Source organism: Neurospora crassa, linkage group V (genome assembly GCF_000182925.2).
Source record: "Neurospora crassa OR74A linkage group V, whole genome shotgun sequence".
Taxonomy (NCBI): Eukaryota; Fungi; Ascomycota; class Sordariomycetes; order Sordariales; family Sordariaceae; genus Neurospora; species Neurospora crassa.
The window spans coordinates 4187053-4213341 of NC_026505.1; the positions used below are offsets into that span (position 1 = coordinate 4187053).

The window sequence follows — 26289 nt, forward strand, 5'->3', positions numbered from 1 at the left end:
AAAGTCGAATCATATGTTTATTTCACGATATGTTGGGACTCTGCTAGTGATACGACCCCGTGCCACGACCAATGGCAAACGCCCATCGCCGATATCCCCAAGAAATACACAGTACATAATAACGTCAAAAGAGAGAATGTGATTTACCCCGGGATGGTTCTTTGATCTCGCATTCCCTGGTCGATTCGTTCACCTTTCAATGGCTCCTCAACAGTTCCCCCCAGCTGGGGGGACTTGGTATCGGAATCAGATGGAAAAGACAATCGCTCGCGTGCAGGCATAGCTACCTACGTACGCAAGCACGAGCACAAAAACCTCAACACGCATGCACATCCTGATCCTGTCTGAAGCCGCTGTCTGCCCTTTCGGCGACCGAATCGACAGGCGCCGGTTAAAGTTGCCCCCTGTGAGAGACAAGGTCTGTACAACGCTTTCCGATAGAAGGGCGAATATTCGGGGTTTCCAACAAATTCTTTAGTCAAATGTTCACCCGCACCCGACAGGGCCATCGTGCCACGGCGCGTCGGTTGTGAGGTTGGACTGTCGGGGGAGGTTGGGGACAATGTGATGTGGGGTGCCGGGTCTTCCACCCACCCGGTCCGGACACGGAAACCCCTGAACCATCTTGCACTGGGGACATCCAGACGGGACTCGCCAGACAGCGGGCAACGCCAAGCCTGCCGATTTGCCCACTCGATAACGGACAGATTCGGGTGCCGAGCCCGATAAGGAGGTACCTGTGACTAGGTACACACACTACCAGTAGAGGTAGCGTCCCGGTCCTAACGGCAACATGAAGGGCGGTCTGTCGATTTTTGTCTCTTCTTGCACATCCCGCGTCTCGAGCTCGACATTGGTCCGTCATCGAAAGTGCATTGCATCAGCAACTATTGTGAGCCGGTGTTCGCTTGTCGTAGGTTGACATCGAACCGCAAACTGCACTGCGGCTGTCTCGCAGCTGCTAGTTTCTGCTCTTACCGTGAGTCATTAACGCCATTGTTGATCAATCCCTGGACATGTTGTCGTGGCAGCACCCGAAGATATCTGGATTTCTGTAATCCTGTCTCTCGTCTGCAGGCAGAGGGCGCAGAACCAGAGAAAGGGTGGCCAGAAGCGAGCTCATTGTTAACAAACCCCCACGGTCGTACGTATCATGGCGAACAAGAACCATGCTCCAGCTGGGCTCAAGCATATGTGAATAGTCATCTGCTCACAGGCCAACAAACGCAACTTGTACGGTTGCTGTAATCATGATAGGGCTTCGGCACCTTGGCTCATGAGATCCTGCACAAAGTACCACACCATCACTGCAATGAAAAGCTTTGCCCCGACTGGCATCGTGGAACACAAGGTGTTGAAAGTTCTCAAATTTTATTAGTATTGTTATTGTTATTTTTACTTCTTACTTATATGTTTCCCCCCCCCCTGGCTCGAGGCCCGTCCCACCCACGTCATGCAGCTTCAATTGACAGCGCAAAGTTGCATCATGACGGCAACGGATGGTCCCCATTGGGAACACTTTTCGAACTGATAGGTAACCCCAACAACATCCACCTGCATGATGAAGGTTACTTTCGGATTCCATGCATCCTGTCCTTTTTGCTTTCACCAGTCTAAAAAAAGGGGTAGGTTTGGTGTCTTTTTGTTGTTCAAAATGCTTCCAGCATAATCCTCCCAGAAGCCCGAAGCAACATTGTATTTTTCCTGGCGAATTAATGGCTTTTCTTTTACGGTCTTTCTTCCAAGAAGTGGCCATCGCCATCGAACTAAGTCGCTCTCAGTATCTGTCGAGAATTTGTTAGCTACGCAACAAAGAACCGACTTGTGGGATCTGGAACTCGCTACCGGGGAGCACACGGACACGACGCACTCGCACACACATCAGGAAATGTCCTACGAAGATCAAGGGTCCTTTGTTACACGGAAAAGACGACATATCCACCTCAACTCGAACCTTTTTTTTCACCTAGAAACGTGTTTCGAGTGACACAAAACCGACTGTGGTGTGTCTAGGTATGCCTCGGGCTATGGAAACCAGAGGTTCTGAACCACGGAAGCGGTCTGGAGTCGAGGTTGACATTTCCCCGTCCTGTCTGCAACAACACATCACCAAAACAAAGACAAGACACAAGGACAGACAGGCAAATTTACCGAAGGCATCGAGATGGCGAGTTTCAGACCCTTCGCCTCCAAGTGTAATGCTCGACTACAGTAACCCAGACAGAGACAGCCAACGAACGACGCTGAAAGGGGCTACAGTGGCTACATTGTTGTTACACAACACAAGACTATTCATCATTCGAGGCCACTTGGTGCTTATTGGACTTTACTTGCCCTTGATAGTCGTAACGTCTCGACAGAGACAGGAAGCTCTTTTGCCCATAGTTTCTGATTGGGAAAGACATCATGCAACCTGAGAATACCGGCATTTCCGGAACCGGAGTAGAGATTCCGCATTGGTGTTGCAGAAAGCGAAGAGAACGAGGAGAGGAAGGAGAGAGGATGTAACAGAATCGAGAACACGTAGGTAAAAGGTGAGGGCCAGATGACTAAGTGAGCCAGTCAAGTCCGTGGACTAACATGAGGAATGGCAGTCTTCTTGAAGTACGCGAATGGTGTAGTTGACCCGGGTCTTCAACCACCGTATATATAAGTATGTGTGTGTATGTGTGTGTGTGTGTAGGTACCTTTCGCGGAACCACAGAGAAATTGTCATGCAGACGTTGCCGAGCAGGTAAGTTAACAGGCCATGGCTTGGTTTCGTTAAGATGGCTAGGCGTGAAGGGACAAATTGGGACACATCTCGCGGAGGCTCTCACGGAAACACCCGTCCTCGAATATGTATTCTGGACGGTCGATTGCATTGAGCCAACTTTGACTCTTAACAGCTCTTGCTCTTTTACCCCGTGAGTTTTCGAAGCTGGCGGTTCATAGCCTGTTCCCGGCACCAACGGCATCATTCACTACTAGACTTGGTGACAATTAACTATCTTGATGTTATCACTTGTTTTCGTCACGTACCTAATTCTATTTGGTGTTCGAGTTGTCAATTTGAAACTGAACCCGACCTGTACGAACACGTTAGACATCACCATCAAGACAATACTTTTGTTGACGTCTTGGAGGGTATATTGTCCCGTTATATCAACAGATAATGGCATGTAAGCAGTGATGCCGGCAAACCGCCTCATCGCATCAGTGAAGGGGCCGAAAACCAGGTCAGCCAGCCATCTCTGGAGAAGCAGGGCTACCGAGAGGGTATGAGGCGATGTGCATTGTTGAAGGGACAGTAGGAGCCATTGTTTGAGAACAAACATCCAGACAATTCGACGCCATGGTGAGCTCGACGGTAAAGAGGCAGCCAGCCATTCAGCTGCGTTGGAAGGGGTTAGTCATGCTGGCTGTTCGAGCCTTGTGACAACCGACAACCCCTTAAAGTGATACCTTTCGGAAACGAAGCCGATCAACTCCGAACTGGACAATCCAAAATCACATAATGGGAAGGAGATGTCTGTGATCCAGACGATGGGCTGGCCAATAATGTTGTACGGAAGTGATTGTCTCGTCTCAGAAGAAACTGTTGTATAGGTAGAGGCACCTAGGCAGTGCCAAGCATAGTGTATTGGAAAGTCGGACCATCGTCGAATATCAACGTTGGTCTGTGCATATTAACGGTAGAGCCCAGACTTGCGGATAGTGAGTGATTCAACCATTCGCGAGGCTGTATCACGATATTCAGTCTTTGATATCTATAACGTAATATTGCTGGATGGTGGTTCTGAATCTCATTTCAGCCCGGCAACATCAGGCTTGGCCTCCAGCCATCCGCCTTCGCGACTTCGATATCATGCGGGGAGACGGTCCCAATTCCAGAAGTCTGATAAACCATGAACGCGAACTGAGTAATGCGCATCGATGGTTATGACGGCGGGATATGATGATGGTTGGCGCGCCAGTCTCATCAGATCCGATGTAGATTAGATGTTTCTGGTGCCGACTGCATGATGCCCGATCGTGGGTTGCTGGTGGGTACCATAGGTACCCAGGTAGTGTGGAAAAAAAGGTCCGGACACTTGCTGGGTCTGCTTTAGTATAACACCTCAAGCGTGTTCGAACTTTTTTTCACACCACCTGGTACACTACTAGTGTAGTGCATCATACTGTCATGTCTTTTGTCTCTGGAGGATGAGCCGAACCGCTGCAAGGTACGGGCAAGCACTCCAAGGTACCGGGCCTGGGCAACGAGGAGGGTATCCAGCAATCAGCCAATCGGCGATGGAGCGACGACTGTTCAAAGGCCGGCTCCACCTCTTCCTAGTGTACACTACCCTATGGTGAGATGGGTAAGACCCGTGGGCCAGGTCGCTGACGATCGCCGCAGTGACCACACAGTGCCCTATACATACGCTACAATGGAAGCCACGAAGTTTTGCCTACGATGGTTCGTGGCCGGTACTTCCCTCGACAAGGGGGTTTTACTCGCTTTGGCTCACAACCATGTGTGGAGAAGTGGCGCTTGCCAATTCAACATGATGAGCGACGGACTCCTGCTCCAGCGAAACAGATGGGCTACACTGAACTTCACGCCAGAGCGACCTGACGGCGGGCTGGGAGGACAGCTGGTTCAAAGAGAAAAAAAAAAATAGGGTCCGGATGGACAATCGCTGGGTATGGTTTGGTATAAGCGTGTCCGGACTTTTTTCCATACCACCTGGAGGGATGCCAAGTGGAGAGGTCAATAATGAGGAATCGACAAATGGACAATCAATGGACCACCTGACGATTAATTGCGGACGGAATGACGCGCGATGAGAGATGGCGCTCGGTCGGTACAACACACTTGCAAATGAGGTTACGGAGAGCTGCTCTGTCCGTACATCATCCGTATGTTGCAACCTTCCGAGTCCTTCATTCTCTTTGGCGCGCAGGGTGCTGGTAAATTGATGGAAGGCAAATGAAAGGGATGGGATAAATGCCAACGTCGACTAATGCGACGCAACAGCAGCAGTAGCATTGCTTTCAGTTATATATGTAACCGTTTTATAGGCTCGCTGGTTTGTAAAAGGTGAACAAGTACGGCCTTGCCTCGATCGCCGTCGTGACATCAACTACCACTTCGCTTCACCAAAGTGGCCCTTGATGGAGACACCTTTCCAGCACTTTGACGACCTCGTGTTATCTCATCTCTGAAATTGTTATCCGAGAATACCGGCGTCACTCCTTTAGTCTGGCGTCGAACGTTCAGCACCGTCTCTCGCTAGAATTTCCTGGCCTTCTCTGGCTTCCTTTCTGGCCGCCTTTTGGGTCCTGGACTCCCGTCCTGGGGTTTCTGACGACAGCAAACCAACAACACCATAACGGCAGCGCCAATATACCTAACCTATCTTGGATCTCCCAGGGGCAGGGGTTACCTTTTTCACGCCTCCCACGCCTCTCGCGCACGCTCTTTTTGGGCAGGACACACGCCTTTGATCGTGATCTCATCCATCCCCAGCTCTGGTCGCCTACCGTCGATAGCCTTTGTCCTCCCAGCGTCACTCGAGGCAGACAAGGTGCCCCTGACGCCCTGTTTCCTCACTTGGGCCTTTGTCATCGGCCTCACCTTGACGCCCAGAACTCCCCGGAGTCCTCTCGACAACAGCGACTTCTGCGGCGCTGCAACGTTGAGGACACCTCGCTGCCCTCACACCCTTCCAAAGAAGTGGGAGACCGGAGAACTAGGGGGGTGCGCGAGGGGTGCCACTTGACCAGGGACTTGTGCTGGGGTTGGCTAGCGTACCGCACTGGCAGCTAGGGGCGTTCAAGGGTCGCATCCAAGGGTTGCCGGGATAGGTCGACCACCTTCACCCTCACCGACCTGATCATCCTTCTTCGACGCTTCCTCGCTGTTCATACAATTCTTCCCGATTCCGACAACATTCCATTATCGAGACGCACCGAGACGCCATTGTGTCGTCTTCCCCGCATTTTGGCTTCCCGCTGTCGTCTAACCCACCGACAGCCTTGTGGTGCCTAGCTCCGTTCCGTTCCTCCTCGCTCGACGGAAAGCCCCAACTCCAGCTCGTGTCGCGCATTCCTCCGAGTTCCGTCTTCCATCAAACCACGAATTCAACATCAACTGCGGCCGAGAAGAACATTCTACCCAGAAACCGCTTGGTTTTCTTCCGTTTGATAACCTACCGCCCCCGAACAGACCAGCCTCTGTTACTAGACCGCCTAAACGACCACCTGGCATCCGGCTTGACGTAAAGCTTTCGATCGCCCTGGGCCTTGCCTGCTTCAGGTGCTGGGTTGGAGAGACCTCGGGGATTTGGGGTGATACGTCTGGCATAGATGGTGAATGGTAATAGGAAGTGTTTTGGATGAAGCATTTGCGGAATAAAGCACCCGTTGTTACAACATTAGCTTTCGTCATTCGCCTCGCTCCTGCCAACTCCCCCCAACAAACTCGGGGACCTGCATGGTGGTTCCTTCCAATTCAACCCTGTTCAACCGTTAAGTGAAGCGGCTCAAGCCCAGAGAAGGCAAGAATGGCTTCGGAAAGCTTCATGCCGACAGTAAAATGCTCGTCATGCGGATCCCAAGTTCCGATATCTATGATGGGCGAACATGTTTGCGCCGGAAGCTCAGATGCAGATGATAAGGCGGACGAGCCTGTTTCAGCAGCTCCGCCAGCAACTTCACTGTTTGGTCGACTGAACCCTTTCAGTGCCTTGTCTGCTGAGCAGCCTCAGGCACCTCAAGTGGACACTACTGTTGGTGGTAGGTTTCATCCTTCTTGACGTGCTTCAGATTCCCGTACTGACGATGCCTTTTCAGATCGGCTATCCACAGGTCCATCCCAAGACACCCGCGGATCGGTCAGTTTGTCGCCAAAGACCCAAAGCGGACGACCTAGTCTCGGGAGCACCGATGATTTACAACAGATGCGCCGGCCCAGCGCCTTTGCAATGGGTAATGAGAAGGATCGGGCCCCAAGCCTGCTACAACGTATGAACAGCATGACCCCGGGGCCATTTGATACGGATCGACAGCCATCGGCGAGTGGGCGCATTGTCTCCGATTTCCGTCCGACTACGCCGCTGGGACGCAGCATGACAGATTTGCGGCCAAACACACCAGCGCGAAGCATGACAGACCTTCGACCAAATACACCAGCGCGGAGCATGACAGATCTAGGACCAAACACGCCAGCACGCAGCATGACAGACCTTCGACCAAACACACCAGCACGCAGCATGACAGATCTGCGATCTAACACGCCAGCAGCCAGCATGGCCGATCTGCAACCAACCACTCCGATCGAACGGCCAGGAACGTCGGCACGGAACCTCTCTACTGGACCCGGAAACCCGATGACGCCAATGAGAGGGAATGGATCTGAAGGATCTGGTCCTCCCCAACGTGGGCCTCACCCACCGGGGCCGCCGCCACCAGGACTTGTTCAACAAGACCTGAAGCCCGACGACGCCTTCGCCATGCTGAATCGCGCCGAGACCTTTCCCCGGTCAAGCCATACTCCAGAACCCCCACACCGGACACCATCCGCACCTGGATTCCGCCCCGAACGACCCCGACGACCGTCTGAAGCAGCTAGAGATGCCGCAAGGGGCCCGGTATCAGGGCCGATGCCAGGCCCGAGGCCAGGCGCGATGCCAGGTCCGATCTCAATGACGAACGATCAAATGAGAAGGCCGAGTAGAGGCCCAGACACATCCCGTCCTCCACCACCACGGACCGGCCTCGTTCGGGCGAAAACTACAGGGCCAGATGGAGCCCCTGCCGTACCAGCCATCAATCTCGCAGAGGAGTTTGGAGTAGGAAACCCATATCATACACCATCCGAATCCGTTTCATCCAATGAATCGAGCCAGGCTTCATTCAATGGTTCAACCCAGGGCACCACTACCTTGGAGCGCCGATCTAGTCAAGCAAGTCAGGCTAGCTCAAGGACGAGCCCACCCCGATCTGTGGCATCCAGTGGGAGGAAAGGATCAGACACGCCCACATTTGACAGCTCTGTAACTGACCTACAGTCTACCGTGGACGAGGATGGAGGTAAACTGACGCGGACACCCTCTACGCAATCAGTTCCTTATGATGGTGGTATTCCTCAAATGCTCCGGAAGCTGAGACCACCACCCCTTAGCAAAAGGCCACCACCTCCAGAAGGTGGATATGATCCACGAATCGACCCACGCTTGCAGCGGAATAAGTCACCCTTGGCTTCGCCTGCTCTTGATCTTTCAGGTCTCGACGACCCATTGATTCGCCAATTTGATCGCGGAGTCTCTCCACAGCCCGCACCATCTGCATCTCCGCTGCTAGCCTCGGCAACAATCGAGAGAAAGGATCGATCATCAACTGCAACCGCGAACAGCCAACAAGAACGCCCGGCTTCTCAATCGTCTCAGCGCCCAGCAGAGCGGAGCAGTCGCCAGTCCTTATCCGCACTGGAGATCCAACAACAGGAGCCGCCACAGCCAGACTCTCCTTTGTCTCCGGCAGAGGAGCAACAAATGCCTGAAATAAAAACTCAAGCCAAAGAGCGACAGCCCTCTCAACCACCGCAACCCGCCGAATCGCCAGCTGCAAAGGTCGCTGAAGAGCAACAGGAACAGAAGACACAAACAAGCCCACGGGCTCCAGGACCGGACGATTGGCAGCGTAGGAGTAGCGATGGAACCGCAAAGCCGGATCAAGAACGGGAGCGGGCGCCCTCGCAGCCTCGACAGGCTCCTCCAGCTACCTCATCTCGTGGCGACTGCAAGGGCTGCAACCTGCCCATCACAGGCAAATCCATTTCCAGCGCGGATGGCCGTCTAACGGGACGTTACCACAAGGCCTGTTTCGTGTGCTCGACATGTCGCCAGCCCTTCTCCTCAGCCACCTTCTATGTCCACCAGGACCGACCGTTCTGCGAGCGCCATTACCACGAGCTCAACGGAAGTCTCTGCGGAAGCTGCGACAACGGTATCGAAGGCCAATACCTCGAAGATGAACGGCGCAGGAAGCACCACGTCGGTTGTTTCCGGTGTGGCGATTGCAAGCTCGTGCTAAAGGACGGCTATTTCGAGGTCAACGGAAAGGCCTATTGCGAAAAGGACGCTTGGAGGAGAATGCAGTGGCTCGCTAGTAACGGCGGTGGGGGCCCGGGTCGGAAACCTCCTCCGCCCGGACCGCGGTTCGGACCTCCTGGAGCAGGGGGGCCACCACGGACCGGTCCTATGGGACCGATGGGACCTGGTATGGGCCGCCCCGGTATGGGTCCGGGCGCACATGACCTACCGCCGCCGGGTATGCCGCGCATGGAGAAGCGTATGACGAGACTTGGCATGATTTGAGCTGCTTCAGTAGAGGCACTGTTGAGAGCTGACTGATGGTTCTCGTCGAATTCGATCACAAAATCCTTCCTACCCGATGTGAAGGGAGGAGGGAGAAGGGTCGCTCTTGACCGGAATATTGACTCGGCCTCTTGCTCCCTTGCGGAATGCACACAGACGGTTACTCGCGTTTTGTGCGCAAGAAACATTCTCTTTGGGATGTAATCAATACCCCTAGATTGGGTTTACCTGCTTCACTTTCTTGATTCATTTCTGATACCCATGCCAACTAGCTTGGCTTTATTTACGACAATTTCCTTTTTCATTGTTTCTTCTTTTTTTCCTTTTTTCTTTGTTTTTTCTTTTTTTTCTTTTTCTTTTTGTTCTTTCTCTCGTTGTACATGTGAAAAAAAACTCAAAAAACATGTAATATCTGATGATAATCTTACAATGTATCGCAACAACAATTTACCTCCAAGACCTGATCTATCTACCCATGGGTAGTTATGTAAGAGCAGATGGAGATTCGAAACAGGCAGGTTAGAAGAATCGGAAGAGGGAATTAAGCTTCAGGAGTTTTTGGGCAAGAAAGCATAAGAGCGGGCTGAGGATCCTGCTGTGTCATATCAAGGATCAGCTAGTAGTACAATCGGGAGGTTGCAGCGCCGGATTGCCCCAGGGAGCCAATGGACACGAGAGAGGGGGGGAGGGAGAGAAAGGAGGAAGATAGAAGGGACAAATACTATACAGGCTGTAGCACGCAATGCGTCACGGTCGTTGATTTCAAGCTTTGGTCATCGTCACTATTCATCTTCGTGTTCCCCCTTGTGATACGCTTGTGGGTGAGTACTGCCGACCTGAGGTGGTCTCGGCAGCTGGACTTTCTGGCCGTACTTTTGCGTAGTAGAGAACGTCAAGAAAGCGAAAAAGGGTGAGTGTGACGTTCGCTTGGGAGTTGTAAAACTAAACGGGCGTCAGGGGTACCCGGACTGTTGGGTAAGGTAGATCTGGGGGATCTTCATCCAGGTTGCATGCATGGGCGTAGTGTATTTACATTCCTGCGGCTGGGAGGTGTGGGGGTATGATGTTGTATTGGCTATCGTGTTGAACCACCGTAGACCTAAAGTAGAGACATGTCTTGATTATGATATGGCTGCTCTCGAAATGTCTGTAGACACTCCTTACAGTCTCTTGTGATCGCTTGTTCCAGCTTCGTGAACACTCGTTCGCCTGGCTGCTACCGATGTATGTGGTGAGAGGTGTAGTGCGATACAGGACTGGTTTATTTGTTGGTCTGGTTCTTCGGCCATAGGCTGAACAGGGGGGGATATTGAGCTCTTATTGGCTCCCTCAAAGTTTTTGTTTGAAGCGACGAACAATGACCAGGGTCTAATGCGCCACAGAAGCCTCCTTTTATATCTTTATCCGTCTCCATCAAGACCCTCAATATCCAAATAAACAAGAGGGTAGTCCTGTACGGTACCTGTCGGCTCGAGATTCGTATGCTTTTCCACTTTCAGTAGCTTAAAGATAGAAATGGGCGTTTTTTTGTACCAAACCAACAAACATGCCAGTGCTGGATTGGTACAGGTCTAGTGCTTTCTTTAAACCGAAGTGTTTGACAACGTCCGGCAAGCGGCTGGGTGCGTAGACCAACCTACCCTTGGATTCTACGTACTGTGCAGAGTCGAGACTGTCAGAGTTCCCGTTAGAAATCGCGAAATAGGTAGATAAGTAGCCATAAGGAAGCTAGTGAACACAGCTTATTGCCTAGTATTCCTACGGAGGAGCGTTTCGTTGTCCATTCCTGCTATTTTATAGCCTGGTGTGTATAGCCCCAGACTATGCATGTGGTAATTCCTAGTCGGCTGGTGTCGGTTGTCTTGTTGATGATACCATGAGACGGGCACTTACATGTCATTCATTGCTTTGCCTGCCCTTAAACACGTCCGGGATACCCCTATTCTAACTTGATTCACCGCAATAGACATCATTCGTTCGACGGGAGGTCAGCACCAGGTATGTAGATCTGGCTGAAGGACTTAAAAGTGTGGGCAGGCGCCGTCCTTGTCCAGGTCAAACAACGGAATGGATCTACTTGGGTATGTTTCGAAGCCGGGGTTACGACAAAATCGCTCCTTCCAATTTCATCTCATCATCTGGACGCGGGTCAGTCGTAACACCGACGTGAAATACGGCCGACTTTCAGGTTTCTTCGCCAAACGAAGTGACGAAGGGGGAAGGAAAGAACGTTCCGCACGTTGCGTGTTTCATCGTGCTACCGCCTGCTGTCCTGGATGTCTCGCAGGGCCGCTTGCAGATTGCCGGTCACAGTCGGGTCAGTACCCAGTCATTTCTAATAGTGTCGTGATTGAATTCCAGCATCTATCGAGGTTGCCCGCTGCCCGTATCCCTTCGATTTTTTTTAGTTTTTTCTTTTGACGTCGCCGCGGGCTACTCTACGAAGACACCTTGTCTTGTCCCTCTCCCTCTCCTCCCTTCCTCCTCAAGCTAGCGCTTCACCTCCCGCCAACTTTCTTGATCATGATTTCGACTACCAAATCACAATCTTTCTCTGTTAGATTCCCCTTAAAGTGGTACTAGGCGGGACTCTTTGACGCGGTCAGGCGGTCCTCGCCTTCATTGCGCGCTTGCAAAGCACTCGCACCTGAGGTGCCTGCAGCCGTTCAAACTTCACACTCGTTTGCAGACCATGATAATCAGAATCCGGCGCCCCCGTGCGCTGGGTCAGCCCCTCGTTTTTGTTTCCATTACACTGGTCATACTTGCTGCGGCAAGTTTTCTTCTCAGAAGCCAACAATACAAGTCGATACAACTGTCGGAAGCAACGGACTTCACCAAGCCGCCGCCCTTGGATGGCACAACAACTACGCAGGTTCATGTGATACACTCCGACACTGAGGTTGATAGTCTCCAGGAAGTACCGACACAGGAGGAGTTCGAGGAGGAGAGTAGGAAGCTGTTGGAGTAAGCTGTACTCTTGAGTGGCACAAGCCACCCAGTCGAATCCAATCGCACTGACAAATCTGACCAATGTAGTGATCCTGAGGAGGGCGCAATCTACGGAAACACACTCGAGACACTCATCGATAAAAACAAGCGAACGGCCCAACAGAACAAGTTCCTCACAAGATCAGGAAGCGAGGTGCCCTATAGTATCGATGAGCCGTATATCTTCAACCCATATCCACGATACAACAGTCGAGCCTGGAAGTCGTCGCACTCCGCCTATACACCATGCCTGGGCCCAACCGGGAAAGAGGTTGAGGATATCCACGTCTTCAAAGGGCATCCATCCAGGTTCCCTGAGCCTGGTTTCGGTAGCTACGATCTTTTGGGAATTGACAAGAATCTTTGCTTTGAACGAAGGACTCGATTAGGCCCGTACGGGGTGGCGCCCATGGAGGATAAGGATGGGCTGCCGTTTGATTGGGAGACGGCGGACTGGGGAGAGCTTCAGTTGCAGTGTTTGCACAAGAACAAAGGTCGATTTGCGACGGAATATCCTGCCAACACCTTCTCCGACGGCGACAGCGGGTTCCATGTGGCGACAGAAAGAAAACACAAGGCAGACGGACCTGCAGACTCAATTATGAAGAACATGAAACGATGGTGGACTCCGAAAAAGCAATATGGATCGCTGACGAACATGACGGGTAGAACCGACAAGTCGGCAACGGAACTAAGAAGCGCTGTTCTTCTTCGCTCTTATACGGGGAAGAAATACACAGAGAACGACAAGCAAGTTATCAGATCCATGGTGACAGAGCTGAGCTTGCGAACAGGAGGACAATATCAGGTCTTCCTTTTCGTTCATGTCAAGGAGAACCGCGACATTTGGTCGGACGACGAAGCATATGAAGACATATTGGATACCGCGGTCCCTGTCGAATTCAGAGGGATGACGGTACTTTGGGATGAGGCATCCATGAAGTTGGTATATCCTAAACTGAGCAAGGAGGCGATCCAAGTCCACAACGCACAGTTTCTGTCTGTTCAAGTATTCATGCAAAAGTTCCGAGAGTACGATTTCGTATGGAATTGGGAGTTGGATAGTCGTCTGACTGGCCATCATTACGACTTTTTGACTAAACTTGTTGATTTTAGCAGGAAGCAACCAAGAAAGGGGCTATGGGAGCGAAACGAACGGTTTTATATCCCATCTTACCATGGCGATTACGACACGGTATTCCGCAAGAGCGTTGAACAGGCGGCTGGCCAGGATTCCATATGGGGTGCCCCTCACTTACCCGTCGTCAACCCAATCGGGCCAAAACCACCACTTCCAGCACCAGAGCTGGATCGATACGAGTGGGGTGTCGGCGAGGAAGCTGATCTCATTACCCTGTCGCCGATGTTCAACCCTATAGACAGCAACTGGGTTCTGCGCGATCAAGTGTGGGGTTACCAATCTGACGCCTTCCCAGGCAAAGATCTCCCTCGCAGGGCAACCATCATCACGCAAGTGCGATTATCGAGGAAGCTGGTCGATGCCATGCACGCCGGGAATCTGAGGGGAAATCACGTCGGCTCCGAGATGGTAGCCCCGACTACCGCTTTGGTCCACGGACTCAAAGCGGTGTACGCTCCGATGCCCGTGTTCTTCGACCGGCCATGGAACGGTACCCAGCTGGCGCGATGGTTCAACGGTGGACCGCGGGGGCAGAGCGGCGGGTTGGGTAGCGCGATGGGATGGGGCAGAGAAGGGAGGTTCCAGGGTGCCACGTGGTACTTCCGCGCCGTCCCGCCGCCACGGTTGTATAACAACTGGATGGGATATGAAGATACGGGCGTCGGTGGCACCGAGTGGGAGCGCAGTCATGGTCGGCCGTGCCTGCCTGCCATGTTTCTCCATCCGCTCAAGGACGTCAGGCCGACACCGAAGGGGTATACATCTGAGTCGAGGTTGCCGTACTAAATATATTAACGTTGATGTTTGAAAGAGATGTAGGCACAATTATGCTTGATCGAGATAAGAAGGGATAATGTCACACGTGTTGACTGTCTGAGTCTTGTGACGTCGTCGTCATGCTGCAATGCGTTCATGGAGGCTGCGGAGGTAGTGTACAGGTAGTGTACATAGAACCCCTTTTCGCCAACCTTAATCCTCCACGCCTAGCAAGGAATAGAGTCACGAGAGCTGGGGGCGGGAACCCCCTTTTCTGAAAGGCAAACCTGCATGGGTCCAGACCACACCATGTTGAGCTGAGGGATGATCACAGGGCGAACCATATTCCTTTCAAATCAGGAAGTGATCTTGTGCCTTTGTCGTCCACTCGTATCAGGCGCACGCACTGCCTAGAACTGCTAGAGTGCCTAGCTAAAGCAAAGTCAAGACAGTTGACGTTCTTCCCTTTTTGGTTGTGTTTTCACCGCTGTTGGGTTACGGATTCCCGCTAATATGATGTTTTTTGTTGCTGGGCACCTATGTCATTGAACGTTGCAGGTTGGGATTTGCATTTTGCGCAATTCGCGTGCTCCCTGATCCTCGCTCGGGATGTGCTCTTCCAGAACGTACGATATACGCAGCATGGAAGTAGGGAGATTTCCTTGTCTAAGAATCCAGTCCCGCTGAGGAATGAGGATGGTCATGGTTTATCAGTCGTCAGGCTCCGTTCTTTGATGGGTAACTGTAGAACCTATCCAAAGCAAGGGATACTTGCTTGATTCCTTCAAAAAGTACAGTTGATACAAAAAAAAAAAAAAAAAAAAAAAAAAAAAAAAAAAGGCAATGTCAGATTCCATGTGACAACACGCACAGCGGAAGACGTGCACGATTCGCTCATAAAAAAGGGCGAGTTCGACCAGTTTGAAACAAACGTTGATTGGCAGTCGATGGCGGTGAGGTGTGGGGTCCAATGAGCTGCAATGAGGCCAACCTGCACCCAAAATGCGCCAAAGTGCGCCAAAGTGGCACGATGTTCTTTCGGTCGCTCCCGGCTCTGTTAGAATGCGCGGAAGCTGGACCCTGGTCTGTTGCCTGGAAACGGGACGTTTTGGAAGTTGTCAGCAACAAGAAACTGCGGTTGCAGCTGCGACCAACGGAAGCTCGATCAGACGAGAACGAGAAGGCACGAACCGACGCTCAGCCACTTTCTTTCAAATAGGAAATGTCTAATTGGTGGAAAGTTTGCAGTTTGCACAGCTTGCAGCACGCAGGCCAGGCTCACAGGCCAAAAGTCCAGTCGAGTTTTTGGGCTTGTTGGGGAAAGCAGATGCTGACGAGGCTTGTGTGAGTCGATTGCCAGACGAGGCGGTCGTGAAAATCAACCGAACATGTGGACAGTCCAACACGGCTCGTTTTGGCCAGGAAAGGCCAATACGAAATTGTAATAGGTCCCCTTCTTTGCAAAACATATCGGCCTGAATCACCTAGGGTTTTTTATTATCTAAAACTGCCTCGAGATTACCTCTAGGTTTAGAGACCCAAGGTGTTGGTGTATTGAGTATACCTAGGTACTGACCGTAACGTCCAGGTGTTCGGTTTAGTGTAGAGGTACTCTTACGACCATTCGCCAGGGATGACTTTGGTTGGGTAGTGCAGCAACCCGGGCCGCTGTGTTCTGGCCTGTTGCAATTCAGTTGTACTGTGGAAAAGCGTCTTGTTGATAAGCGATCGGTAAGGTACACTTAAATTATAGTACGGTACGTACCGAGTACACAACCCCATGGGCTTTCTGCAGGGTTAACTTTTGCGTCGAGCGGGAACGAGGAGAACGCAAATGTGAGGTACTCCTTTTCGTAGCTGGCGTTTAAAGAGCTGCTTGTCCCCAGCTTCACCTTCCTTCTTCCCTCCTGGTTCTGTCTGAACTGATCTTCTATAATCGCATCCAGTTATCCTCATTCAAGACGTTGTCACATCGTCAACCAATACCACCTTTGATTCTCCAGCCAACCGCCAAGACTCCACTCACCGAACCATACATACCACTTACACCGAGATAATCACCTCGAAGACGCCTCACGTTCCTCAATTTCAAAACAAACTGTCGAGTGAATTGAAGAAGAGAGAAAAAAAACAAAGACCGGTTCAAAATGTCGCCAACGCACACCATGTCCGCCCACCTCTGCAAGCAGATCTATTCTGCGTGGTGTCAAGACCACACGGGTTCCCCTAAGCCCCATGCCACCAGCCCGCTGCCATCGCCCACCAACTCGTCTGTCTACTCGGGCTACTTCCAGCGATCGCCGTCCCCTGAGCAACACAAGCGGCCGATGGACAGTGACCGCTCATCGACCTCCAGCTGGCGATGGAACAACAAGGACAACTCTCGCTAAGATATTGAGATTTGATGTTTCTTAGGAGGACTTGTTTTCTTGATTTTTGTTTTTTTGTTTTTTGGCGGACATCCAATAACTGGCGCATACGAAACGGGACTGGGTACCTATCTAAGCGGGACGGCGTTATACTGTAATGCATTTCGGCGGTTTTTCAGCGGACAGCGGAGCTATCAACAGCGCGGCAGTCCCTACAAGCGTTGGATATCATCTATACGACGGCAACAATAACAGCGACTTCTACAAATCCCAACCAGACTACCAGCAACGAAACATCGCGACCATGAGTTCTACTGATACTCAGCCTTTCAGCGAAGGAGCCAACCATTTGCCCGTCCGTCTGCTTGTAATTCAGAAAGGCAGGCAGAGAAGCAGGGAGGCTTATCCATGTTCTGTACACAGGCTTTGTCACTCCAGATGCCAGTGTCACCACCTCCAGGCATCTCCAGCTCTACACTACTAGCTTTGTCAGCCCTACGAGCCCAGTCGTCCCGAGTCTTGTCACCACAAGATTCCCAAGTTCGGCTGGCTCAGACAAGCACCGGGCCGATACTCTCCCGTCCTGGGAACGATCGTTCGGTTTCGCGGCTGCAATGGGTGCATCGCTTTGTACTGCATCGTCCCATTACACCATCTCATCACGCCATGTCGCGATACCTTATCGCCAATGCGGAGTGACCGTAGCATGGTATCACGCCATCGCACGCCGCTTCACCTACCTCCCTCCCTGTCTTCCTGCTTTTTCAAGATTTCCATTGGCATTGTTTGGCGTTGCACACGCACTCACTGGTGCCGTGTACCGTTTCGGTGCCGGTTTCCATGTCGGTGCTGGCGCTTGTTAACGCTGAGGTGTATGTACGAGCGGATGGCATGGGAAGATGGGATGTCATGTTGGTGTCGCTGGGGGTGGTCTTGGGACTATTCTACTGTCATGTGCTGCCTCGTTTTTATACTTGATTGGATGCAAGAGTTGTGGGAGTTTCTCATGTCAGCCAGTTTATCGTTTGGTGCTTGACAAGTTGTCTCTGTGCGGGTCGATGAGATATCGTCATCATCGGCAGAGGATTATAATAGGATTGAAGCGGAATTTGAGACCGACTTGAAAACAGCCTTCTCAGCAGATATTGTGATGTCTTGTGAATGAGCGCCCGAGTAGTGTCATGTTCAATGATGCTCGTAAGGTCTACAACCTCACCACACCTCTAGTCAGCGTCGATTCGGTAGACTTGGCGAGAAATGTGTTTCGTTTCCTCTGATAGCAAATGTTAGGCTGTGGTGTGAGCAAGCATGGTGGTTGCGGGGGATGAAACTGTCGTCTCCATGCGAAGCCCATCATTCATCCAAACACTTCCTTGCCCGTGACCATAGCAAGATTTAAAGCAAGATAGATTACATGTATAGATGATACTGAATCGTTCAACTCATGTAGAGACAACAAAGTAATAACACATACCCATACTACACCACCGAAAACGCCAGGTGAATGAACCGGACACAAACATGCGCATAACTCCCTTCTCTTTCTTATCGTGATGCATATGAAGGATGACCCTAGGGTCGAAGTCCCAGCCAACCCCTCTGCGAGTGATCCCTTCATCATTTTATACCCCTACCGTGTTCGCTACATTTCATCCCCACAAACCCAAACTCTTTCCGCATCCAGTATGTTCCAAATCAAATCAATTCTCCCTCGCCTTCCTCCTCATCCATCCCCTCCTCATCCTCACTCCACTGCATCTCCGCAGCCGCCTTCTCCGCCAACCGCTGCACCTCAGCCAGCCCACTCAGCTCAGCTACATAGTCCCGACTAGCCAGCGCCGTCTTGACAAACTCCCATCCGCCCTCCTTGTATGCGTCGAGGATGGGCTTGCTGCAGGCGCTGCACTGCGGGTACGACTTGCCGCGTATAACCATGTTCTGGAAGTTGGATAGGAAACCGCGGACCTGGTGCGGGACAAGACCGAGGGGATGGTCAGGGGGATCGCGCTCGTACGAGACGGCAGAGCCGGTGCCGGTTGAGACGGGCGCGGGCGCGTGTTGCTTGAGCGGGTGCTGCAAAATGCTAGTGAGAAGCTCGACGAGGAGGGCCGAAGCGATGGCTGCCACGCCGGGACGGGTGACGGTACATTGTTGGTCGAGCGTTTGGTCTTTCATCGACTGGATTGTAGACTTGGTTAGCAGCTTTCCACAACTCGCTTTGGATGAATTAGCAGATCCTTACATCGGCAGCAACTACTACGTCGTTGCAAAAATAACATCCAAGGGTCTCTTCACTGCCGTCGTTCGGCGCCGCACCATGTCGCATGACAACGTAGGTGTCGAATCCGAGTGCCGCATTCATCACGATCTTGTTCGCAGCTTTGCCCATCAGTGTGGGCAGCCATCGGGACTCGCGCGTGTCCATGAGGAGGAAGATCGCATCGTGTGAATCGATTAACTCCTTCAGCTTGTCAAAGTCTGCTTTGGTTTTTGCCTCGTTGTGGATCGCGTGGTCCAGCATCGGAACAGAGAGTGCGTAGCCCTCTACATCAACTCCTGGATAAATTTCTTTAAGTGCCTCGGCAGCTTGAATAGCCTTCGGCTTTCCCCCATTGTGACAATCTTCAAACTTGAAGAGAGGCTGCCGTACTGGGTTTGAATAAGATACGCTCCCATAATCAATAAACGTGATCTTGCGAACTCCCCACCCTAGCAGGTTTCTCGAGACATAGCTGCCGAGTGTCCCTGCGCCCAGCAACAAGCATTTCGTATTCTTGATCGCGTCCAAGTCAAGATTCGGCGCGAGCCGCCACTTCATCAGCTTCAAGTTCAAGTCCACTGCCTGGTCTGCTAGTCGAGTGGGATCCATGTACTCTGCCAGATTCGCGACCCGTGGCCTGAGATCGCCGTTACCGTTCCTCTCCCAGCCGGTAACCTTGGGCATACACTTCAACTCCACGTCGCCAACTTGGTCCATCGCCAGTGGCAGGATGGTGCTCCGCGCTTCATGTCTCCTAGGCTGCGTGTCGCGGTAGCAGAGAATTTGGACCTTGTTGAGGCGGTATCTTTGCCGGATAAGGATGAGGAGATTACGAAGAGGCCAGGAAGGGTACTCGGGATAGTTGGATGGGTCCACGAAAGCAACATATCTGTCCTCTTCCGCCGCGTCGTTGAAGAATCCCGTCTCGAAGTCTCTGAGAGATCCAATATCCCAACGGTAGCCGATATCGACCCCGGGATCATCAAGTGAGGATCTTGGGCCTGCGGCCTCGCGACGCACTTTCTTTGCGAGGAAGAATCCGTGCTCTCTCCTGTCAACCATGTATCGCCATGTTCCTATGCGCTCGACCAAAGCAGTGCTTTCGTCCGAGGTCAACCGGCCAATCGGTCCTGTTCGCTTCCACTGCGGCTCCGAGTGTAGGGCTGGAAATGCGAACCAGTAGGTAAACTTGTACTTCTTCAGGTCGGCGTATGACAGGATCCGGAAAGAGGCAAGTAGCGATGGGCAGGAGTATATCGTGCCGTCTTGAATAGCATCCCAGATCTTTTATCCGCCCGTCAGTAAGCTTTCGTTACAGCGCAAGCACTGGCGCGACCCAAAGTGAAGCTACTGGATACGAACCTGTTCGCCCGCCTTCTTGATCATCGCATTTTTGTCCGTGTTTTTGAATTCCTCGATCGTGTTGACGTTCTTAATGTAGCCTTCGGCTCTCGTCATGCCCAAGGGCCCGCTTTCGTCCCTATCATCAGGCTTTGGTTCGTAAAGTATAAAAGCAAGCGTGCATGGGAACTTACTGGTCGCTTGTTAGGGCGCTCCCCAAGATCTGCATTCTCGTACTGGCCTCTGGACTCGCGTGCGACCGAGGTTCATATAAGCCCAAGACAGGGCGGGCCGAAGAGTCGAGCTTGTCATGGTCGAGTTTGGATGAGAAGAGGGCCGAGTAGAAGGGCAGCTCGATCTCCGAGGAGAAGGTCGCAAACTTGAGATCCATGGATGAGGGGGGCGCACAGCCGGCCGCGATGCGCACTTAGAGACTTCGGATTGGGGGAACTACTGATAATGGATGTAACGACTTTCCTGATGTTGGCATGCGTTTTCTATCCCAAGAAGTAGCGGTCGAAGAAGGCTTGAGTTGGCAGCCTGGCGCACACGGTTGGAAGCTTATTGATGTACTCTTTTTGCGACAAGGTTGACAGCAGTCCCGTCGTCTCCGGAGAGCGATCGTAAAATGAATCAAGAAGACGGGTTCACCAGAGTGTGGGCGGTGGTCAGCGGTTCTGCGTCATCTGCTGTCTTCCCTATGACCCGATCCCTTGTCACCGGACTATATACGCCGCCAGGATGCACTCGGGAACGTCTCACCGATATAGGAACCAAGTGGGCGACGATGGTCCAGAGAACACACCTTGACTGTAACTGCTGAAGCTGTGTCAATGGGTAAGGGTAGCAGCGCGGAAATGACTCCTTTCATGAGCTGAGCGAATATATACTGGACGGGTTGGAAGAGGAGCTGGAATGGCTTGGTTTGTCTGTTTGTCACACCGGGAATCACTGAAGCTTACATACTCAAGGCAGCTGTGCCCCGCATTAGGTTCTTGACCAACACCCGAAAGAGCGGCCAAGACGGGAGCGGTAACCCACTCCTGGTATGCACGATGGGTGGGAATACCCCGCCGGCAGATCCTCGGTGCGCTGATAGCGGCTGCACCCACTAAACGCGTTCCTGAAGTCGACCGACGCGTCTTGTCGGGTCAACGACAGTTATTCGCATAAATTCGACCCCATCAAGAAATCGTTGAGTACACAGTAAATATAGATTGTAGATTGTGTCTCAGATCCATGTTGTTATAGCCTTTTTTTTTTTCCTCTCTTATCACATTTCTTTCAAGAAGGGACTTGAAAGGAAACTCGCCATGTTCATCGGCATCTGCGGCAGTACATCAGCCCCTCTTGTCTTTCCATCTTCTACCCAGTTGAGTCACTTACACGCTGTCAATAGGTATTTGCGCCGGCAAGAGCACCATCGCTCAATATCTCGTTGAGCACCATGGCTTCACACGTGTATCGCTAGAGCATACAACTAAGACGATCGATGATATCGTCAGCGGAGAAACCCCAAATGATCATGTCAACGGTCTAATCCACAAGCTCTTACCCGCCTACATCACCTCTCACACCCAATCTTCCACCTCCGCGCGCTCGAAAGGCCATGTCTTCCCCTCCGCCGACGATCTCCTCGACTTCATCACTAAGCACTGGCGCGAGCGATGGGTAACAACGGACATTCCTACCGAGGGGATCCTCGACATGTACACCCGCCGGCCTTTCTTCCTGCTTATCAGCGTCGATGCTCCCCTCACTGTCCGATGGCGCCGCTTCCGTGAGCGCGGGGAAAAACAACAACGTCACCGAAACAACATGAAGTCCTACTCCTCCTCCGCCGGCGGTGCCGCTCTTGAAGCTGGAGACGAAGAACAACAAGAAGAAGAAGAAGAAGAAGAAGAACCCCTCATCTTTGAATCCTTCGCCCACCTCAACGACACGCAACTCTTCCTCCCACAAACCGGCCGGCTCCCACTGATGTCGCGCGCCACCGTCCGCCTTCTCAACACGTCGCCCTCTCTTGCGCATCTCTACGCCACGCTGGGGAATCTCGACCTGCTCAACCCGGACCGTCTCCGGCCCTCATGGGACTCGTACTTTATGGCGCTCGCCTCGCTTGCCGCGCAGCGGTCCAACTGCATGAAGCGGCGGGTCGGTTGCGTCGTGGTCCGCGACAAGCGCGTCATCAGCACGGGGTACAACGGCACGCCTAGGGGATTGATCAACTGCGGCGAGGGCGGGTGCGGGCGGTGCAACGAGGGGCAGGGGTCCGGGCAGGGATTGTCTACGTGTTTGTGCATGCACGCGGAGGAGAATGCGCTGTTGGAGGCCGGACGGGAGAGGGTGAGGGAGGGCGCGGTTTTGTATTGCGATACTTGCCCGTGCCTGACGTGCAGCATCAAGATTGCGCAGGTGGGGATCAGTGAAGTGGTGTATAGCCAAGGGTACAGTATGGACGGGGAGACGGCGGCGGTGTTTAGACAGGCGGGAGTCAAGTTGAGGCAATTCATTCCGGTAAGTGATGCTGTTGTGTTCCTTGCATGTTCATCCTTACCCTACATGGCCTGCACAAGTGGAGCTGGAGGTGATGATGTGCTAACAACAGCATTTGTGTGCAACAGCCAGCAAATGGTTTGATATACTTGGAGAAGACCGACTTTTTCCCTTAAACGTAAATGAGTTGGAGCATCGATAGACGTCAATCAACATGAGCATGTGGAGAGGTACCAGTAACCATATCACTAGAAATGATGCACAACTCTACTGTAACAGTGACAACTTGGCAACGATACGAACCATAAATATAAGGCAACAGCTGTCACTATGTATTATGACTGGCAGTTATGTTTGGATTCTGAGCAACAACATGCACAAACGCAACAAACGACATCGTCATGAGTAGACAAACTAGGTATCAATAATATTAAGAGATGACTGAAGTATAGAAGGAGCTTATAGTAGGCTGCAGCAGTGGTAAAAAGGCGTTCAGGGTCCCCCACAAACGTCCACCTTCCCCTTGCTCCGACCTTGGCGATGGCGATATCTCAATGTCCGTTGAGGCTGCAGTCCACAAGTCCAAGGAAAAGTCGCCGTTGAAAAGCTCAAGGTTCGACTAGAAATGGCCCTCTTGCAGAGATTAACCATTTCCGTGTTGGCCGTGTTATCCCATGCCCTCCCTTGAACCGCAAAAGGAGAATCGAATACCGAGGGGGAAATGGTAATAAAGGTTGTGGCCCAGCAAACAATGGCTGGAAAACGACCAATATCGGTATCGAATGATGGTGCATGTGTCGGTGAAAGGAAAGGACGAATCCGGGAGACCCTTCTTCCCATTCTCCAAACAACCGCGCCGTGAAATAGCACTCCTTGTCTTCCACTTTTGCAGCCAGAGTAAGCTCATGAGGAAGCTCATAGTAAGTAGGAGGGATTTCCTCCCCGTCCAAAACACCCATTCAATCCGAAAAACCCTCCCGAATTCATTTTCCACATACATACCACCCCTCTCCCAAAGGTCCAAATCATAACGATTTCATTAACATCCCTCATCCTATCTTCATCTCTTCATTGTGGCCGACATGTTCTTGCGTGAAATGGGAGAGGGGTAGGTTCAAACTTGTTGTTGAGTTTGTGTAGGTAGCTTAAAACTGGGCCTTGCGCTCCCGGCGAGCAGCGCACTTCTTGTGGATGAATAGAGCAACGAGGCCGACAAGAACGATGAAGACGACGCAGAAGACGACAATGACACCAGCCTCGCGGCCAGCCCAGTTGCTGCGCTTGGCGATAAGGTTGAGGGTGTCGCGGACGACAACGGAGCGCTGAATGGCAGGCATTTTGTGATATCTGGACGGGCAAAGCAATGTTAACAATCCTGCCCAAATGGAAGCTGGATGGCGAAACCGAACAGGAGATTGTGGAAGGGAGGTTGGTAAAGAGTGGGGTATGATAGGCAAAGGCTGCCGGGGGCGGTGAGAAAGGGACCCATAGGCCGATCCAAGCCCGATTAAAGACCGGTGGTGAGATGCCTAGGGTGCGAAGTGGATATCGCGTGAATGATGCGATGATCGTGGACTTCGCCAATCGTGGGCGCCAATTGGCAAACTGATGACGCCCGGGGAAAAACGCCATGTACCTGCAAGCTTGGCACTTGGCATCCGTCATGTTCCACCCTCTTGCCGTTCCACAAAGCCAAGCCAAACACACGAGCTCCAGTTGCCATCCAACGCAACCATCGCAAATTGCAAAGCAAATATCCGGAGCGGCCGAAGGAACAAAAAGTTCCTCTCGTCGCAACCCGAAATGATATGCTTCTCTGTTGCTGGCTGCATTGGCAGTCTGTGCTGGTGCGGTGCGGCTTTGCTTGGGAGCGGGTAACAGGATCAAGGGAAAAGCGCGCGACGCAAAAGCATCAGTGCGCACATGACGTCCGCATCGGCTGGTCGGGCGGATAGACGATGATGAAGGTGTGTTATGGGGAGAGGAAATAGACAGGAAGTCAAGGAATGGGAACGCTTACGGGTTGAGAAAACTCGAAATAAAGCCGAGGTGTAATAGGTATTAGAGATCCTGCGTTTCGCTAAACAGAAACGAGTCGGCAAGGGCAAAGCTTCAAGCTTGATGAGAACGGAGACGGGTTGGATGAAGGCCGTAAGGTCGAAATATATTCGATTATGGAGGTGGATAAGAGGAGGAGAATTGGCGAACAACACAGGACAAGGGCAGGGAGATTTTGTGAGGATATGCAGAACCGACTTGGAATAGCGGGCTAGGGCGGAAAGTCTCCTGTCTGGATGATTGCTGTCGAGTGAGGTTGAGGGGAAGGGAAGAGAAGAGAGGAATGGGCGCGTGAATCGAAGGGGCAGACGGGGAAGAAAAGAGAGAAACAAATACCTCCAGTGGAGCTTTTCACTGTCGTCTGTTTCTCTTGACGGGGAGGGGGGGTGCGTGTTATCCGCGATTGATGCCGCCGGGGCAACCGATGGAGATGGGGTGTGAATCCGGCAAGAGGGAGTGGAAGAACTCGCTCCCGTCGAACTGCAGGTAGACTGCAGGCGAGACTGGCTGCCAGGTTACCGTGCCGAAGTCCATCCCACGGCCCAGATACTTCCTTACGGGCACTGCTACATACTTCCACATCACCACCCAATGACGCCCCAGCCAAAGAGGAAAAAAAAAAAAGGAAAAAAAAAAAAAAAAAAAAACCGTTAGTGCGAGGGCGTCGATGGACTGTGCACGGCACGCTGACCAGTAGAGCTCTGGGCGCGGGAGGTTCCACTTAACCCAAAGCTTGGCCACCCGGAAGACGGGCAGTGGACGGACAGCTTGTCACGGTTTGGCTTGCAGGGCGGGAGGAGCAGGGCATCCCTCACTCCATTGCGCGAATTTACCCCATGCTCTCTCGATGCGGGCCTGACCGTCAGAACGACACGACAAGGACCCCAACCAGTCAACCGACCACTCCAACCACCACCACATCAGTCGGATCCGATGGCCGATGGAGTAGTGCCGTGACCTCTTTCTCCCAGCCCTGGCTATTCCCTGCAAAAGCTCTGCCTTGCTGACAGCTTGGTTCTCTTCGTCCCGTCCCTTCTGATGGTAACTCCCCTGCGAATCGCCTTACTGACAGCAACTTTGACATTAGGCACACAACAGCGCCTGTCGAGGCGCCTTTTCGGCCAAAAGAGCAACCCCTGGCCTGCCTCTGCTTAACTGGGCCAGCGATATCCGTCATTCCGTCCAGGCCCCATTCGACGACGAGCATGACCTAGCGGTGGCATTACGGCGTTCGCTGCCGACACAAGCGGACACCGCACAATGCCGGTCGGTCGTGCTCCGCGCTTGTGGATTACCCTCCGGTGGTACCTGCTTCTTAGCCGCTACCCTAGCTCACCTTGGTAGGTGTTGGTGCGGATTGTACGTAGCAGCGAGCCAACGACAAGAGGCACCAACGGCCCTGTTGTCCACCGACCTCTCGCCGAACCAACTGAAGGCTTGCAAGGTACAGTGTACAAAGGATAAGGCAAGGATCATCCGGTGGGGATCGTGGACCGAGAATCACCGTGGTCATGTCGATTTGCGACGGAGGGG

General features: G+C 52.4%; 7 protein-coding genes across 8 annotated transcripts; 4 read left to right on the forward strand and 3 right to left on the reverse strand.

Moving 5' to 3' along the window:
* The first annotated feature begins 5100 nt into the window (after positions 1 to 5100).
* Positions 5101 to 10056, forward strand: NCU06668 (hypothetical protein). The gene is made up of 2 exons (XM_955822.2): positions 5101 to 6762; positions 6820 to 10056. The coding sequence occupies exons 1-2, from the start codon at positions 6531 to 6533 to the stop codon at positions 9342 to 9344; spliced, it is 2757 nt and encodes a 918-aa protein (XP_960915.2). The 5' UTR covers positions 5101 to 6530; the 3' UTR covers positions 9345 to 10056.
* Positions 5781 to 6401, reverse strand: NCU06667 (hypothetical protein). Its single transcript, XM_011396385.1, has one exon. The coding sequence runs from the start codon at positions 6329 to 6331 to the stop codon at positions 5987 to 5989; it is 345 nt and encodes a 114-aa protein (XP_011394687.1). The 5' UTR covers positions 6332 to 6401; the 3' UTR covers positions 5781 to 5986.
* A 1771-nt stretch (positions 10057 to 11827) lies between the features above and the next one.
* NCU06669 (hypothetical protein) lies at positions 11828 to 14363 on the forward strand. Its single transcript, XM_955823.2, has 2 exons — positions 11828 to 12311; positions 12384 to 14363. Exons 1-2 carry the CDS (start codon positions 12037 to 12039, stop codon positions 14260 to 14262), a joined length of 2154 nt encoding a protein of 717 aa, XP_960916.2. The 5' UTR covers positions 11828 to 12036; the 3' UTR covers positions 14263 to 14363.
* Positions 14364 to 16154: 1791 nt separating this feature from the next.
* On the forward strand, positions 16155 to 17742 carry NCU11338 (hypothetical protein). The gene has a single exon (XM_001728126.2). It carries the CDS (start codon positions 16380 to 16382, stop codon positions 16620 to 16622), a length of 243 nt encoding a protein of 80 aa, XP_001728178.2. The 5' UTR covers positions 16155 to 16379; the 3' UTR covers positions 16623 to 17742.
* A 39-nt stretch (positions 17743 to 17781) lies between these two features.
* On the reverse strand, positions 17782 to 21136 carry NCU06672. 2 transcript variants are annotated; one of them, XM_011396386.1, is made up of 4 exons: positions 20397 to 21136; positions 20224 to 20332; positions 18844 to 20145; positions 17782 to 18779 (listed from the first exon to the last, which is right to left on the reverse strand). In XM_011396386.1, exons 1-4 carry the CDS (start codon positions 20591 to 20593, stop codon positions 18297 to 18299), a joined length of 2091 nt encoding a protein of 696 aa, XP_011394688.1. In that variant the 5' UTR covers positions 20594 to 21136; the 3' UTR covers positions 17782 to 18296. The 2 variants fall into 2 exon arrangements, with proteins under 2 accessions (XP_011394688.1, XP_011394689.1); XM_011396387.1 differs by having other exon boundaries at positions 20224 to 20341; positions 20397 to 21061.
* Positions 21137 to 21327: 191 nt separating this feature from the next.
* NCU06673 (deoxycytidylate deaminase) lies at positions 21328 to 23062 on the forward strand. The gene is made up of 3 exons (XM_955827.3): positions 21328 to 21537; positions 21602 to 22719; positions 22827 to 23062. Exons 1-3 carry the CDS (start codon positions 21516 to 21518, stop codon positions 22872 to 22874), a joined length of 1188 nt encoding a protein of 395 aa, XP_960920.3. The 5' UTR covers positions 21328 to 21515; the 3' UTR covers positions 22875 to 23062.
* Positions 23017 to 25333, reverse strand: NCU11337 (hypothetical protein). The gene is made up of 2 exons (XM_001728125.2): positions 24719 to 25333; positions 23017 to 24045 (listed from the first exon to the last, which is right to left on the reverse strand). Exon 2 carries the CDS (start codon positions 24033 to 24035, stop codon positions 23844 to 23846), a length of 192 nt encoding a protein of 63 aa, XP_001728177.1. The 5' UTR covers positions 24036 to 24045; positions 24719 to 25333; the 3' UTR covers positions 23017 to 23843.
* Positions 25334 to 26289: the final 956 nt, after the last annotated feature.

Coding starts and splice junctions, on each gene's coding strand:
- NCU06672 (XM_011396387.1), bottom strand. CDS start 20,593: ATGGATCTCAAGTTTGCGACCTTCTCCTCGGAGATCGAGCTGCCCTTC. Junction 20,342..20,396: donor AGCGCCCTAACAAGCGACCA/GTAAGTTCCCAT, acceptor GCCTGATGATAG/GGACGAAAGCGGGCCCTTGG. Junction 18,780..18,843: donor ACGTAGTAGTTGCTGCCGAT/GTAAGGATCTGC, acceptor TCTACAATCCAG/TCGATGAAAGACCAAACGCT.
- NCU06673 (XM_955827.3), top strand. CDS start 21,516: ATGTTCATCGGCATCTGCGGCA. Junction 21,538..21,601: donor GTTCATCGGCATCTGCGGCA/GTACATCAGCCC, acceptor CGCTGTCAATAG/GTATTTGCGCCGGCAAGAGC. Junction 22,720..22,826: donor AGTTGAGGCAATTCATTCCG/GTAAGTGATGCT, acceptor TGTGTGCAACAG/CCAGCAAATGGTTTGATATA.
- NCU06668 (XM_955822.2), top strand. CDS start 6,531: ATGGCTTCGGAAAGCTTCATGCCGACAGTAAAATGCTCGTCATGCGGA. Junction 6,763..6,819: donor AGTGGACACTACTGTTGGTG/GTAGGTTTCATC, acceptor ATGCCTTTTCAG/ATCGGCTATCCACAGGTCCA.
- NCU06669 (XM_955823.2), top strand. CDS start 12,037: ATGATAATCAGAATCCGGCGCCCCCGTGCGCTGGGTCAGCCCCTCGTT. Junction 12,312..12,383: donor GAGAGTAGGAAGCTGTTGGA/GTAAGCTGTACT, acceptor TGACCAATGTAG/TGATCCTGAGGAGGGCGCAA.
- NCU06667 (XM_011396385.1), bottom strand. CDS start 6,331: ATGCCAGACGTATCACCCCAAATCCCCGAGGTCTCTCCAACCCAGCAC.
- NCU11338 (XM_001728126.2), top strand. CDS start 16,380: ATGTCGCCAACGCACACCATGTCCGCCCACCTCTGCAAGCAGATCTAT.
- NCU11337 (XM_001728125.2), bottom strand. CDS start 24,035: ATGCCTGCCATTCAGCGCTCCGTTGTCGTCCGCGACACCCTCAACCTT.